The sequence below is a fragment of the Ailuropoda melanoleuca genome, chromosome X, assembly GCF_002007445.2.
Source record: "Ailuropoda melanoleuca isolate Jingjing chromosome X, ASM200744v2, whole genome shotgun sequence".
In the NCBI taxonomy this organism is placed as follows: domain Eukaryota; kingdom Metazoa; phylum Chordata; class Mammalia; order Carnivora; family Ursidae; genus Ailuropoda; species Ailuropoda melanoleuca.
Window position 1 is genome coordinate 81,010,497 of NC_048238.1, and position 16,762 is coordinate 81,027,258.

Genomic DNA, 16,762 nt, shown 5'->3' on the forward strand with positions numbered 1-16,762 from the left:
CGCATGGATATACTGACTCTAGTCTACTCAGGCTTTTCCTTTCATGACAATGTCGGTGTACTTCAAAAGAGACCAAATAAAAATACCAAGTTAGCTTCCCACGGAATTCTCGAAAAGACAATAACAATAATAAGGCTGAGATTTGTTTTAGCTATGCCTTTAACACCGAAGTCTGGAGTTTGTTGTCTGGAATTTGTTTTCTGTGGATCATGTGTGCCTGAAATTAATTTCCTCGTTGAGCATTATTTTCAGTAAAGGGAGTAGACTCCTAAAAACTGGAAAGGTCAAGAAGCAAATGTGTACATTGGCTGTCTTGCAGGAAAACTTAAACTTGGCACTGAATTCTGCTTCTGCCATTGGGTGTCACGTTGTGAACATCGGCGCAGAGGATCTGCGAGCTGGGAAACCGCATCTGGTTCTGGGACTGCTTTGGCAGATCATTAAGATCGGTTTGTTCGCCGACATTGAATTAAGCAGGAATGAAGGTAATGGAACACAGTCATTATTTTGAAAGTTGTTTATTGGGTATTTTTTCTTGGTCATGCAGACTGTCGTGCTTTCACTTAATTGGGGTGATTAGATGATAACTAGAATTAACAGAAGGTAATGCTATAGTGTTGTTCTGGAAAACAGTCTAATTATAACTTTTCTTCTTTAGTAGTAATTCACATTTGCCTGGTGCTTCAGAATTCATTTTACAATAAAGACACAAAAGCACTGAGAGTTTAAGGAACATTCCCAAGGTCCCCACTGGGTATCTTTTCTAATGTTCCTGCACGACTCCCGCCCCATCTTCACCCCCAGATTGCGACCTTGTCAAACTATTCTACCCCACCCTTGATGGTCACATATTTCCTGAACTTCTTACAGCGTGGGGTATCACATCACACCATGGAGTTGTAGAATGTATAAGCACACACAATTGTCGTGTGTGCTGGGCAATACTACCTGATCCTCTTCCTGCAGATATTCCTATTTTATTCCAGAAATCACTCTCAATCCTAGTTACTTCTGGGGAATATCTCTTTGGGGTTCTCAGTCTTTCCAAGGCCCCAGAATGTCTGTCAACAGTCTTATTTTGCACATTGATCCACAATAAGACTTTTTTGCACTTTTGAGACTGTTGCACTTGCTCTTTCAGTCAGCTCAAAGGTACCTATATTTGAACAAATACAATTACTCTCATTGCTGGCCTTCTGCACAGTGGTGTTTGTCTTGTTAAAGACGTTGAAGTCTGGGGCGCCTGGGTGGCACAGCGGTTAAGCGTCTGCCTTCGGCTCAGGGCGTGCCCAGCGTTATGGGATCGAGCCCCACATCAGGCTCCTCCGCTATGAGCCTGCTTCTTCCTCTCCCACTTCCCCTGCTTGTGGTTCCCTCTCTCGCTGGCTGTCTCTATCTCTGTCGAATAAATAAATAAAATCTTTAAAAAAAAAAAAAAGACGTTGAAGTCTGTTCAGAAAGGCAGAGGGGACAGCAAAATAAAATCACATTGGCTTATGTAGTAAATCAAATGACTTTTCTTTGACAAGGTCTTAGGTACATAGATGTCAGGCCTTTTAATCCTCTCTAGCCTTTGACGTGGTGGAATGGGGGAGCAAAGGAAGGGTCTTGGACAAATGACCTGTTGCCCCTGCCCTTGCTTAAATCTCTCAGTGTCAAAATGATGTGGCATGAAGCAGAGTCCTTGAAAGACAAAGTGTGCCTGATGAAGGTATTACTTAGACCTCTTCAGAAATCAGGCAGTTTCATGGGGCACCTGGGTGGCTCAGTCGGTGAATCTTCTGCCTTCAGCTCAGGTCATGATCTCGGGGTCCTGGGACTGAGCCCCACATCGGGCTCTCCGCTTAGCGGGGAGCCTGCTTCTCCATCCTACTTTATCTCTATGCTCTCTCTCTCTCTCTCAAATAAATAAATAAAAATCTTAAAAAAAAGAAATTAGGTAGTTTCAGTCTTCTTGTTCAAGCTAAACCTCCTTTTATTTCATGGGAGGTAATTATTGCATTAGGCCTACACAACTTACTCCTAAAACAATGCGAAAGTGTAGACTGCTCTGGGCGCCTGGGTGGCTCAGTCGGTTCAGCGACTGTCTTCAGCTCAGGTCATGATCCTGGGCAAGATCCAGTCCTGCACTGGGCTCTCTGCTCAGTGGGGAGTTTGCTTCTCCCTCTGCCCTCCCTCTTCTCATGCTCTCTGTCTCTCTCACTCTCTCAAATAAATAAAATCTTTAAAAAATAAATAAATAAATAAATAAATAAATAAATAAATAAATAAATAAAAATAGATTTAACCCAGGGCGCCTGGCTGGCTCAGTGGAATATGTGATTTCTTGATCTCAGGGTTGTGAGTTTGAGCCCCATGTTGGGTGTAGAGATGACTTTGAAACATGAACATATTTTTAAAATGGATTTGACCCTTCTAGAGTCAATTAATTATACTTAAATATAAATACTGTAGCGTTTCAGGGCACCTAGGGTTTCGGGGTGCCTAGGTGGCTCAGTCAGTTGAGTGCCCGACTCTTGATGTTGGCTCAGGTCATGATCTCAAGGTTGTGGGATTGAGCCCCGAGGTGGGATTTTCAGAAAGTCTGCTTGTCCCTCTCCCTCTGCTCCCCCCCCATCCCTCCCCATCACAGTCTCTGTCTCTCTCAAATAAATAGAATCTTTAAAACAAACAAGAAAAGGACAAGTTAGGTAAACATATGACATAACATGAAATGTTTTAAAAGCTGTAATTTATTTGCCATTTGGAACATGAAAAGTAATAAAATAAATTATAATATATATTTGCTATGTATTCTCATAACACAGTGTCTTTATCTAGATCATTGTATAATTATCTACTGATATATTATCTTTTATTAGACTATCAGTACCTAAAAATGAGGAACTAGGTCAGACCAGTCATTGCACCTCTGTTACCTGAGTGTCCAAAGACTAAATGAGCTTGTAATGACCATTGTCATATAATATATTGGTTGTGGGGTATTTTTTTTTCTTACAGCCTTGGCCGCCTTGCTTCGAGATGGTGAGACTTTGGAGGAGCTTATGAAATTGTCTCCGGAAGAGCTTCTACTCAGATGGGCAAACTTTCACTTGGAAAACTCGGGCTGGCAAAAAATTAATAACTTCAGTGCTGACATCAAGGTAACCACACAAAGAACCATCACGCCTTTGGGGTATGCGATGGCTTGGGTGATTTCCTCCCAGCTAGACAAGGGAAAATCCTGCCAGGATATCTCCAGGTCTTGTTGGCTCTCCGCCCTGATGGTAGATTTCAGGAGAGCTGAAACCTAGTGAAGAGTACTGGCGCTGAGTCTAGCTTTCCTTCTGTGGGAAAGGGTCAAAGTATTCTAGTCCTAAAGCTCTCTGTTCTGCTGTCTGTTAAACATGGGGTATCAAAGGGTGGGCCATGACCATTCTCTTCCTAACTGCCTTTCCCGGACCCCAGGATACCTGTTAGTAAGTCCTGGAAGAGAGAAAGGGCCCCAAGATTCCCCTTGCCCTTTCTTATTTGGCTTCTTTCTATCATGTGCTCCCACCTTAGGCATTGAGTTCATGGGGGTAGTGATGAGTTCTTATATATCCCTGTGTCTCCTACCTCAGCCCCTGCCCTAGGGCCCTCCTACCAAAGCCCACCTCTAACCACAAGACCCGTCACATAAAAGACCTGCCAGTATTTCTTGTGTTACATTTTGGCGTTTGCTGCTCACAAGCAGTAAGGAAAACACTAGCAGAGGAAGGAGAGTTGGTAGCTTCCCAGAGAGAGGGCCAAAATCACCATAGCAAAAATACCAGAGAGTTCTCACTCATTGACTCGACTCTCTCCAAAATCCAAAGTATTTGGGACCCAGGGAACAAATTCAAGGATCTTCACCCGATGTCACTGTCCCAGAGGGCTATGAAAACAATGGTCTGTGATCATGTCGATGTGCTCAACGGGGAGAGGAAGTTATGGGATATTTACATTACTGATTTCTCCAGGGAAAATTAAGGATAGCTCCCAAATTATAAGACCAGCAGGCCTCCACCCCTTCTTTTAACTTACACAAGATGTTTGGCCAGGTATATTTTTGCTTTGTGCATGAGATGTGTTCTCGAAAATCACTCTTAAATGGATTTTCTGTTCTGGGAAAACATCTTTGTACATCCTTGAAATGTACAAAGGGAAGTATTGTTTAAAAATGGAGCCTGCCTTGAATCTTTTTAAAAAGCAGAGGATTGTTCGGTAACGTGGAGAAAAAAAGCTTCCAATTTATCTATACTTCAAGTGTGATTTCACCTGTAAAGCCCTTTCCAGGGTAGAAGGACAGTGCTGGGTCTGCTCTTTACCCATTCTTCTCAAGGGCATAGGCTTTGATTGTGAGTTGTTCATGTACCATTAGGAAGAAATCGTAAGCAAAAGCGTTTTCATGATGGTAATGCCCTATTACGGGGAGGCAAGTCCTGTGCCCGCTAATGGTGGGATCTGGGTTAGCATTTCATGAATGGCTCTGAAGTGGATTTCATGCACCTGCTTTTCCCCGCTCTTAGAATCATTTCTGGCATTCTGTATCCAACTCACTTAGATGGCTCACTGAAGATGCAGCTCCCAGAGATTCGTATTTGCCAGGTCTGGGGTTGGACCCAGTAATCTGTATATTGAACAGCTTCCCCCAGGGGATTAGGATGCACAGAATCTGCAGAATTTACTAGGAGAAGCATTCCTTTATAAGCCTGTCTGGACTGTCAAGGTTCAGTCATAGTCAAGGTTCCCCACCGATCACCGCTGGGAAGGTCATCTTCCAACAACAGGATTAAGGAGTCTTGACTCCAGTTTCTGTCCCCTAAAGGCAGAAGTTTACTTGGCATGTGTGTTGAAGACTGTTGTTAAGTGTTTGCCCTGGTACAATGGTTTTCAAATTGTCTTCTGTGGAGGGCCCATAACAGCCTGAATTCACCTAGCCTACCCCCCTGTGAGCAGCGCCACTTTGAGTGACTGGGATTCCAAGTAAAAACATTCAAACAGCGAATGAGTTCAGGAGCTTAAAACAAAAAGAAAATCTTCAGGGGGCGCCTGGGTGGCTCAGTCGGTTAGACGTCCCACTCTTGATCTCGGCTCGGGTCTTGCTTGACCTCAGGGTCATGAGTTCAAGCTCTGCATGGGGTTCCACACTGGGTGTGGAGCCTACTTAAAATAAATATCTGATTTGGTTAATGATATTCAGGTCATACAGGGTTAAATGTTATTTCACCAACTCAAGTGTTACTCATTTTAAAAATGTCATTTAAATTTACAGTCAAATACATCTTCAACATAGCTAATCTCCATAAGTTATGGTATATATTGTGTTTTGTAGTGATGTAACCTGTCTATTTTCTCTTTCCCTATGCTTCCTGGATTTCTGCTCCTACTTTCTTTTCTTGCTTGTGTTATCTACCAAGCTTATTGACTTCAGTAATTCAGTGAAGGTACAGAACTAGTTATGTGTTTACTAGCATTATTGTATTGGTAATGTTAATCAATTGTAAAGTCATGATAACATCCAGTTATCCGTATTCGAGGCAGACATTAGGCCAGATAGATGGACTTTTCTGGGGAAAGATCTGATAGATTAGAAGACAGAGATTTGTGCCATATATTCTCACAAAATCCAATGCAAATATTCTTCCAAACATGGGACAATGGGATACATTCATTCTTCGTAGATGTGATCTCACCAAGATTTTCTATTCATTTGTAGGATTCCAAAGCCTATTTCCATCTTCTCAATCAAATTGCACCAAAAGGACAAAAGGAAGGTGAACCACGGATAGATATTAACATGTCAGGTTTCAATGTAAGTATAGGTATTCATTTGAATGCTACAGTCTTACAAATTGATTGTCAGTTTCTTCTAAATAACAAAAATTTTTGTAATTGCATGTAATGGTATTGACAATTTTGAGCATTATTTTAAAATTTATTGCTGTGGGTATCATTCAAAGGCAGAAAGATTAGCTTGGTATATTTCGATAGTTTATTAGTGAGTTCCATAATGATGGCACTATTGGTTTATATTGATTGCATAAAATATTCAAAGAAAGGGTGGAGAGATAAGTGCTAGAAACTCACCTTTTCCAAGTGTTTGGATTATAATCACAGTGAGAGATGTAATGACAAGATATTCATATATGCATCTGTGATATTCCTGTGTTGAGAATAACATGAATATGTTTACAAGTTGCGGATCCCTGATATCCAACTTGGGGACTCACTCATGGACCATATTCCCTGGTTACATCACTCATTTGTTCAGTGATCTTGGACAGATTTCCTCCCCAAATTGGATCTCACTTTGCTCATCCATAAAGAAAGGAGTTGGACTAGATGATTTAGTCTCAAGTTTCTATGATCCCCGGTACGTTCTTTGTACCTGTTCGATATAGAATGCACTGTACTAATTTAGAGAATCCGTATTTCTAGCCTATTAGGCAGTAGGATCGAGTAGATAGATAACATGGGCTAAACCACTTACACTGCCCTTATCAGAATTGAATTTGTAGCTGACCTATGTGCTTATATTTCTGTCTGTATGTTGAACGTGAGACTCTTTGGTTCAGGTCACTTGGTATGGATGAGAAGCTGTCCTGTGCACTGGGGAGCTGTCTGGGCAGGCTCGCCAGGTGATCTTATGTCTGCGTAAATGGCACCAGTACACGAACTGATTCTGGTTTCGAGACAGCTCTTCTCCATTCAGTATTCCCTGGTTGATCTTCAAACACTCCTTTGTCTCTTCCGTCCCCAGAATCCTTCAAGGATTCTCCATTGACTCTAGACTTCAGTCTGAAGTGTTCTGCTTAGCATTTAAGGTCCTACGCAGTCTTGCTCTAGGTTTGCTAACCAGTGCTCTTGCCCACGAGTCTCTACCCCCACCCCCACCCCCAATACTCATTTTACCTCTTAGCCTTTGCTCACACTTTTCCCTTGTTGGTCAGTGTCCTTCTTCAGCTTTTTCAGCCTTATAACCTTCTTTAGGGCCTGACTGATGATTGATTTTTTTATATTCACTGTCACATCAGGTTTTCTCATGATCCTTTGTGATGCCTTCTGGCTCCCATCCGGTACTCTCCCATCCCAAGCAACCACTCATTTGCTTTCTTTCACTTTATATTAGTTCGAATTTTTGCAAGTTTTATATAAATGGACTCCTACAGTATGTATTCTTTTTATTTTTGTCTAGCTTCTTTCACTCAGCATAATATTTTGAGATTCATTCATGTTGTCACGTGTATCATAAATGCATTCCTTGTTTATTGCTGAATTATATTCTGATGAATGGATATACCACAGTTTGTTTACACACGCACTTGTTGATGAGCATTTGGATTGTTTCCAGTTTGGGGCTATTACAAATGTAACTGGTACTGAACATTCATATAGAACTCTTTGCATAAACGTATGCATTCATTTCTCTTTGGTAAATACCTAGGAATGAAATGGCTGAGTAATCGGGTATGTGTATGTTTAACTTTTTTAGGAAGCGGCCAATTCATTTTCCAAAGTGGTTGTACAATTTTACGTTGCTACCGGCAGTATATAAAAGTTCCAGTCAGTTATCCACATCCTCACTAACACTTTAGTGTGGTTAGTCCTTCTAACTTGAATCATTCTAACAGGTGCCGAATGATCTGTCATTGTGGTTTTAATTTGTAGTTCCCTAATGACATATGATGTTGAACATTTTTAATGTGGTTATTTGCCATCTATGTATCATCATGTTCAAACATTTTGCCCATTTTTAATTGCATTGTTTTTATTAGCAAGTTTTGAGTGTTTTTGTGTATTTTGGAGACAAGTCCTTGATTGGATATGTGATTTGCAAATATTTTCTCTCAGTGTTTTTCAAAGAACAGACGTTCTTAATTTTGGCAAAGTCAGTTTAGTCCTTTTTTCTTTTATGGATCATGCTTTTGATGTTGTATCTAAGAAAGTTTAGCCTAACGCAAGGTACCAAATATTTCTTCCTATGTGTTTTCCTAGAGGTTTTATACTTTGAGGTTTTACATTTAGAAATATAATGTTTGGGGTTCACTTTGACTATGGCGTGAAGTAGGGGCTGAAGTTCTTTTTGCGTATATATTTTTTTTATTTGATTATTTTTATTTCACTATTGTCTGTTTGACTATTAAAATTTTTTGTTTTTGTCTACTCTAAAGCTTCCTTCTATTCCAGTATTATAAATGCTTCATTAGGAATGCCAAGATGATCAATAAAGACAGGATTTTAAAATAAGTTGGTGAATAGTGTAAAGCAAACAATATTAAAGTGTACTAACTGACAGGTTGCAAGAAATAAAATAGGCTCTATGAGAGGAACTCACTATGCTCAGAGAGAACCCTGAAGAAAGGTTGAATCCCACTCCATTGTCCATCTGCTGGTGGTTACTGATTGTTTTGCAGAAGGTAACAAGGGTAACACAATAAACACACATTGTTCTGGAGTCCTGCACAATCAAGGCACCTCACTAGAGGTTTAAAATCGATCAAAGATAGCATCACCCATTGAAGACAAAGTTAAGACTGTCAAATTATACATTCTGGGCAGCTTTAGTTTAAAAGTAACCTTCCTCAAGTGTCATTTATCTCCTCTTTTCCCACCAGATTGTAAAACCCTTTCTCCCATGACATTGTTCCGTAGAAGTGCTTAGTTTGCCCCTGGGGCAAAACTGTAGTGTGTAAATGTAGGAAGTGCCCAGAGTGCAGCTCTGTTCCTTTCCAAGTGTAGGTCACTGGAAACAGAAGATCCAAAAGCACCCGTTCCTCCCCTCCTGTGGCTCCAGGTTTTTCACTTGTAGGCCTGGGAGGTGGGAATAGTGGGTGCCTAAGAAACTGTATTTTTGACATCGGGCTGAAATGATTAGATAACTTAAATTCTTCACCAAACCCTGTGTTAATCCAGAGCTGGGCACTCCTCTTTGGGGGGGGGGAGAGGTAACAAGTTAGGAGTCATGGGAATTAGTTGGAAGTAAGTATTCCTTACAGAAATGAGCAACTCTGCTTCCGCCTGGGTGGAAAAGTTAAGTCAAACAAACCGTAACCAAAAAAAAAAAAAAAAAAAATCCTTGCAGAGGAAAACTACAATTTGAAATACGCAATTTAAACCTGAAATTATTGGAAACTGCTACTCTTGATGATTATTTTTTAAATACTTTCTCATAATTTCTCTATCTTTTTCAGTCTTATGCCTTTTTAGGGCCCAGTTGAAAAATCTGAACAGTTTTAGCTTTTTTTCTTGAGCTTTCACAGGAGAGATGTAATCCCAATTGGGCTAAATGTACTGTCCTTAGATAAATGATATGGTGCCACCCAGTGTGTTTTTGAGGTACTGCACTCAAATACGGCCAACTTTTTTTTGCTGTTGCATTCAAAACAATTTTATAAAAAGTACCATATGTTGGCTAAGAGAAAGTAGAATTGTACATCCAGCCTATCATTGTAGGGAAACATTTCTATATTTTTAGTATAGCCTTTTAAAAGATGCCTTCTTATTTTACTTCAACAGGAAACAGATGATTTGAAGAGAGCTGAGAGTATGCTTCAACAAGCAGACAAGTTAGGTTGCAGACAGTTTGTTACCCCTGCTGATGTTGTCAGTGGAAATCCCAAACTGAACTTAGCCTTTGTGGCTAACCTGTTTAATAAATACCCGGCACTAACCAAGCCAGAGAACCAGGATATTGACTGGACTCTACTGGAAGGTAATTTGAAGGTTTCTCACATTCTAATGTGCGGGATACCAGACCAGGAATACATAGGCCATGATGATTCCAGGATCTTGACTTAATGTTTCCTTCTCCACTTTCCTTTAGCAAATCTCTGCTGGAAGTAGACCTGAGGGCTGAGTAAAAAGTGGTAGCTGATAAAAAGGGGTGATACCGGGAAACTTGTAAAGTAGTCAAGGATCACCTAGCTTAAGGCCACTTAGTAAACACTGTTTTATTTTACTATTTTAGAAATAGGTCACCTTTTAAACCTCTCACCAGAAAAATGTATGTATACATTAAATTTGACCTATCAGTTTACAGGATTATTTCATTCTTCCACAGTCAGACCAACCAGACAGAACTAGCCCCAGTTCCGTTTCTACTCACCTGCTCAAAAAATCATAACATGGGGGGGCCTGGCCAGCTCAGTTGGTATCACGTACGATTCTTGATCTTGGGGTTGTGAGTTCAAGCCCCACGTTGGGTGTGGAGATTACTTAAAAAATAAAATCTTTAAAATGATCATAATCATGGATGCCGATTATTTAAGTTTGGGGAAGGCAGAGTTTACCTTTTCCAGATTATATATGCATGAAGTGTAAGATTCAAAAATGCACAAATGTAATAGTCATACCTTGACTATCCATTGGCAGGACTTTAAAATCTTTAAATTTTGTGCTTTTCAAGTTTCACATAACAAGGAGTGCTCGTGTGTAGCTTAGAATTTATAAATGTGTAGAGGGAAAGTGTAAATTCATGAGTATAGAGGGTTCATATGACCACCCCCCCAAAATTTTTTTGACCCCCCCCCCAATTTTTTAAATGTAAAACTGATAATAGCAGTTACTTTTGAGGTATGGGGATTTGGAGAGATACTGAGGAAGCCTTACAAGGGGGAGGAAATTATAAAAAATTCATAAACTTCTAAATTGTTTAACTGATTATAAAGTTGTATTCTTCGATTTTAAAATAAATTCAACAAATTTTTTAAAATAAGCCTGTACCTAGAGAGAATGTATTTAGAGAGAATGTTTGGAGATTCATATTGGAGAAAACCTCTAGATTTGTACAGAGGAAATGAAATAATCTTAACTATGAATTGATATTATATGTACGTATACAAGGTGTTTAATTAATATAGAAATTTTGTGAATATTCTTAATAGGAGAAACTCGTGAAGAAAGAACCTTCCGTAACTGGATGAATTCTCTTGGTGTTAATCCCCATGTAAACCATCTCTATGCGTAAGCCTTTCTACTGTTGTTATCAGTTAGGAACATCATGAACGGATGCCGCAGAAAGAATTACCGCTCTAAACATCTTCTAGATGTTCGTTTACACTGGCTATTTAGATCGGAAAATGTGAAATGGTGACATCCATTACCATTCTCCGAATACACAGAAGCCCAGAGTCTTTCTCTACATGATCTTTAAGTGAAAGAGTGTATGAATGTCTTTCTAACACCCTATGGAATAGATCCTTTATACTTTGAAACAGAGACCGGGGAATGCCTTAAGTACGCCATCCATGATGTCTTGAGGCCTTTGTACTCACTGTTCTCTCAGCCTGGAATGTTCTTTTCTGCCTCAAATGTATATTCAAGCCACACATTCAGACCCTGACCACCACCAACACTCCGTAACCCTAACCCTGGTTCTTTTATCTTCATAGGAGTTATATACACCCCCAAATCAAATTATCTATTGATTCATTTACTTGTTTATTGTCTCTTTCTCTCTCTCACTGTCTGTCTGACTCTAGTGTAAGGCCAGGGATTTTCGTCCTACATGCCCAGCTTCTAGAATAGTACCTTGCAAACCAGAAGCTGACGAGTATTTTAAGTGAATGGGATGGTGTTAGCTCTATGTTTAGGACAGACTGATAGAAAAGATGAGCCTTGGGTATGATCTGTGGTTTTATATGTGTTAGTTGCCAGTGTACTGTTACTGTTTTTAAGGAAACAAAGGCCCAGCTGTCTGAAAACACTGATCAAATTATTTTTAAATCTCTAGCGACCTACAGGACGCCCTGGTAATCTTGCAGTTGTATGAGCGCATTAAAGTTCCTGTTGACTGGAGTAAGGTTAATAAACCTCCATACCCGAAACTTGGAGCCAACATGAAAAAGGTAGATCAGGGGCGCCTGGGTGGCCCAGTTGGGGCGCCTGGGTGGCTCAGTCGTTGGGCATCTGCCTTCAGCTCAGGGCGTGATCCCGGAGTTCTGGGATCGAGCCCCATGTCGGGCTCTTCCGCTGGGAGCCTGCTTCTTCCTCTCCCACTCCCCCTGCTTGTGTTCCCTCTCTAGCTGGCTGTTTCGCTGTCTGTCAAATAAATAAAATCTTAAAAATAAATAAATAAATAAACAAACAAACGACCTTTAAAAAGAAAAAAAAAAGATCATGAAGTTTGCTGCATGCATTTGTTACAGGCTGTTTTTATTCTTCAGTTCATTTCTTTTGTTTGGAAAACTCTTGCATCTGAGCTTCTTGAGAACAGGAATGGTGTCTTATCTCGAGGTGCTGAGTACCCAGAAGCGCATGCGTACTCACACGCGTAGGCAGCTGAAGTCGATGAAAAATCCTCAACCATTTACTTTTTGTGGGTTTACAGCTAGAAAACTGCAACTATGCTGTTGAATTGGGGAAGCATCCTGCCAAATTCTCCCTGGTTGGGATCGGAGGGCAAGACCTGAATGATGGAAACCAAACTCTGACTTTAGCTTTGGTCTGGCAGCTGATGAGAAGGTATGGTACCCCGTTTTAGCTGTTAAAGCTCCACTTCCTAGCGGTCTGTGAGCCAGTCCTTGCTGTTTTCAGGTAGATGTGTCAATGACTACGCCTTGGAAGCTTTTGGATTTAGACTCTAAAGTGAGCTTGAGTAACGGATAGATGCAAAAATTCTGAACAGCCCATGTTATCCATTTGAAAAAGACCTCTTTTAACGAGAATGCTGATACGCATCCATTATGACAACGAGTACCACCCAAGGCCATGGCCACTGTCAGACTAGTACAAAAGGTGCATTTGTTTTTTCTCCTGAAGTAGATTGGGACCTTTTCTTCCACTTCTCCTTCCAGATACACCCTCAATGTTCTGGAAGACCTTGGAGACGGGCAGAAAGCTAATGATGACATCATTGTAAGCTGGGTGAACAGAACATTGAGTGAAGCTGGAAAATCAACTTCCATTCAGAGTTTTAAGGTAAGAATTGCACATCTGACGGTTAAACATTATGTGCGCCAGAAAGGATCAATCATTTGGAAGGACAGCCTTTGGTTGGCTTGTTGGTGTGATTTAGTGTTGTGCTAGCAGCAAGGTTGTGCTAGCAGCAAGGTTCTCTTCACCTGGGCTGGATGTATGGCGACTTGATAGAAGTAATCATAGGTTCATTTGTACAAACTGAAACTCTCGGATTTATTGTCCTTTGACACTAGGACAAGACGATCAGCTCCAGTTTGGCAGTTGTGGATTTAATTGATGCCATCCAGCCAGGCTGCATAAACTATGACCTTGTTAAGAGTGGCAATCTGACAGAAGACGACAAGCACAATAATGCCAAGTAAGAGACACTGACGATAATGATGACTAATACCCACCGGCTTTGTAGCCAGGCAGCTCGGCATTCTTGCTCAGGCTCACCACTTAAGAATCATGTCATCCTAGGGGCATCTGGGTGGCTCAGTCGGTGGTTCACTGTCTGCCTTCGGCTCAGGTCATGATCCCAGGGTCCTGAGATCGAGTCCCATGTCGGGCTCCCTGCTCAGTGGGGAGTCTGCTTCTCCCTCTGCCTCTTCCCCTGGCTCGTGTTCTCTCTCTCTCTCTCATTCACTCTCTCTCTCTCTCAAATAAATAAAATTTTAAAACCTTTTAAAAAACAAACAAACAAACAAGAATGTGTCACCTGAGGGAAGCCTCTCAGAGCCTCAGACTCCTCATCAGTACATATGGGAGCAATAATACTTAGAGAGTTTGAAATGGATACGAGATACAAGAGCCTAGCCCTGTGCCTAACATTGTAGCTGGATCAGTTGTTGCTTTAACGAAACTGAAATAATATAGTTTATCTTACAACAAGGAGAAAATGGGCTAAGAATACTCATGCCATAGATAATACTCTTCTAACTCTTTTTTGAAACGTGTTATTTATGAATGTCTTTTTTTACTATGCACAGTTCGCCTTTACTACGTATGTCGAGTTTATTATCTTGGTCCCTAAATGAGCAGGATGTTTAAGCCGCCACTGAAACTCTGCCCCGAGAGTTTTTGTGGGGCGCCGGGGTGGCTCAGTCAGTTGAGCATCACCTGCCTTTGGCTTGGGTCACGATCCCAGGTCCTGGGATCGAGTCCCACATCAGGCTCTGGGCTCAGTGAGGAGTCTGTTTCTCCGTCTCTCTTTGCCCCTCCCCCTGCTTGTGCTCTGTCTCTCTCAAATAAATAAGGAAAATCTTTTTAAAAAGAAAGTTTTTTGCGTTTCAGCAATATTGAGAAGGGCTTTTCCACCTGTCACTTCCCTTCTTCACCAAAGACCTAGACTGTGGCCTGGTTTTACAGGCAATCCATGACAGCTAGACTAGCATACACTAAAAATCAGCCCACTGAAAACCTTTCTTTTTCAGAAACTTGATCATCTTTAAAGATTTATGTTTATGAAACCCCTAGAAAGTTCTCATGTATTAACTGAAGGGTGCCCCTGCAGATTGCCCTAGCTGGCCACATCAGTTCTTTCTGCCCTTTGTGTACCCTTTCCGGTCCTTGCTCTGACCGCACTGTCCCCACACCTTGTAGACTCTCTCCCCTCCCTCGACTGTGTGGAAGAATTCACTGCATCTCCCAGAGCAGCTTGGATTTGGACATGTGACACAGTCTTCTGTCCCCTATCTCTAGGATCACACGAGAGCATCTGTTTTCCCATTACATGCTCAATGAAAATATCAACGTTGATTGTACAGCCCAATTTAGATAGTTGGTTTTTTTCTCATCTTTGTATCACGTCAGTGCTCCAAAGTTAATTCTCATTGCAGAAAAGGGGCGAATAAAATCAGTCCCAAGACATAGAGCCAAAAAATCGGGTGTCACTTAAGAGTGACCTCAAAAACAAAACCGAAAACAACAGGAAGTCAAATGGTGCCACATGAAGTTTCAGTGTGAAAGTGTCGCATCCCAGGCGACTGATTTGTACCAGAGGAAACTGATGCCTCCTATCATGTCCTTTACTAACAAGAGGTTCATCTGGATTTTTGTTCCCTTGAACAATAGGTACGCGGTGTCAATGGCTAGAAGAATCGGAGCCAGGGTGTATGCTCTCCCGGAAGACCTCGTGGAAGTAAAGCCCAAGATGGTCATGACCGTGTTTGCGTGCTTGATGGGCCGGGGAATGAAGAGGGTGTAAAGTCACCAATTTGAATAAGAACAGCCTTGCTCCCAGGTGCATGATTAGCAGGTCAGCTCTTTCCAGATGAAGTGCTCATGGCTTAAGGAACTGTTGGCCACTGACAGGACTCACAGGTTCAATGAACAAGACTCCTCATCTTGAGAGCTCACAGGGGAAAGAGTCTTAATGGCAACAACTCCTCTTTCCTGTAGTCAGAGTTGAATTTGTCAGGCACACCTGAAATGCGCTCACGGCCAAATCATTTACTCTCTCCTCCTAGATCGCTGCCCGTGACATTTCCCCTTGCTCTATGTTGTGTCTGTGTATCTCTGGCCCCCTTAGGATGTCCACCTCTTCGGACTTGCTTAGATGATTGGATATGAATACTTTTAGACCATAATTTTGCTTTTCCATCCAGGATGCTAGTTCGTATTCAAGAACTGTGCTCAGAGGGTATTTGGATAGGAGTATACTTTGCTTATCTTTGTAGTACTGAGCATTGGCAGAAGTAACTGGCTGTGCAGAATGTAATAGAAGCTTTTCGTATTCTTTTATTCTTGAAATCAGTATCTTTTTACAGTATTCTTTCTACGTGATCTTTTTTGTACATTTAAGAATATTTTGATTACATTAAATAAGACTGCTGATTTTGCTACTTTTTTTAAGGGGTCTTCAAGTAAGTAAAAACCATACATTGTAGGTAGAGGAAAGGTGTACCTTGATTTCGCGTCTACCCTCTCACACCCACGCTGTAAACAATTGACATATTTTGTCTTCAAACCCTTGGTTCAATATATGCTTATTTGTTTTCAAAGCCTGTATCATCAAACTCTCTCTTTAGATTTAAAATGCTGTTGAATATGACACTTTTGAGGAGAGAGTGTGCTCAGAACGTAGACAGTATGTGGTAGGCCAAGCATGCTAAACGTACCATAAATTTTCTAATTTTCCACCTAAAACAAGGAGATGTGGTCACTAAAAAATAAAAATATATATGTAGGACGTAATGTACTCTTGCTTTGTCAAGCTGTTTGCTATAGTTTCCAAGATCATAATGTTACTCTAACTCTGAAAAGTGATGTAATCTGGTAGCAATGTATTAGTTCAAATAAAGGCATTTACATAATAATCAGTCTCCTCATGTTTCTGCCCCTTCGTGGTTTGCCAGTCCTGTTTGCCAGATTTTTCCCCCCAATATTATTTTTCTGGTGTACTGTACAAAATGACGTCTGTTCAATTTAAGCTCTTGGAGCTGAATTACAGGGGCCAAATGAAGGAGAGTCCCAGTGGGGTCAGAGGGTTTTCTCCAGTTTACCATAATTTCCTTATCCAGTTCCTCCCTTATTTCCTTCTTTCCCATCCCACTCAATTTTTCCAGTGTTCTGTCATATACAGAAGACCTAAACAATGGGAGATCCAAATAACCAGTGAGGGGAGATGGGTTCTGGCAGGTTTTCTTATCCTTCTCACCATCAACATTTTGGGGGCTGGCTAGCTCCTTGCTGGAGGAGGGAAGGGGCTGTCCTGTGCATTGCAGGAGGTTATGCTGGCCTCCCTGGCCTCTACCCCCAAGATGTCAGTAGCGCCTCCCCAGTGCATAAAACAAATGTGTCTCCAGACATGGCCAAAGGTCCCATGTGGGGCAAAATCATCCCTAGTTGACAACCAGTA

At 41.2% G+C, this 16,762-nt stretch overlaps 1 protein-coding gene across 3 annotated transcripts in view; it reads left to right on the top strand.

Moving 5' to 3' along the window:
- Positions 1-16,220, top strand: part of PLS3 (plastin 3) — an 80,328-nt gene extending 64,108 nt beyond the window's left edge. For all 3 annotated transcript variants that reach the window (XM_011216839.3, XM_034649221.1, XM_019792919.2), the window contains exons 8-17: positions 320-485; positions 3,001-3,143; positions 5,720-5,815; positions 9,520-9,715; positions 10,887-10,965; positions 11,735-11,849; positions 12,332-12,465; positions 12,798-12,921; positions 13,155-13,279; positions 14,977-16,220. In XM_011216839.3, coding sequence (XP_011215141.1) covers positions 320-485; positions 3,001-3,143; positions 5,720-5,815; positions 9,520-9,715; positions 10,887-10,965; positions 11,735-11,849; positions 12,332-12,465; positions 12,798-12,921; positions 13,155-13,279; positions 14,977-15,109 — 1,311 coding nt within the window. In that variant the 3' untranslated portion in view covers positions 15,110-16,220. The remainder of the gene's footprint in view (positions 1-319; positions 486-3,000; positions 3,144-5,719; positions 5,816-9,519; positions 9,716-10,886; positions 10,966-11,734; positions 11,850-12,331; positions 12,466-12,797; positions 12,922-13,154; positions 13,280-14,976) is intronic.
- The last annotated feature ends 542 nt before the right edge of the window (positions 16,221-16,762 follow it).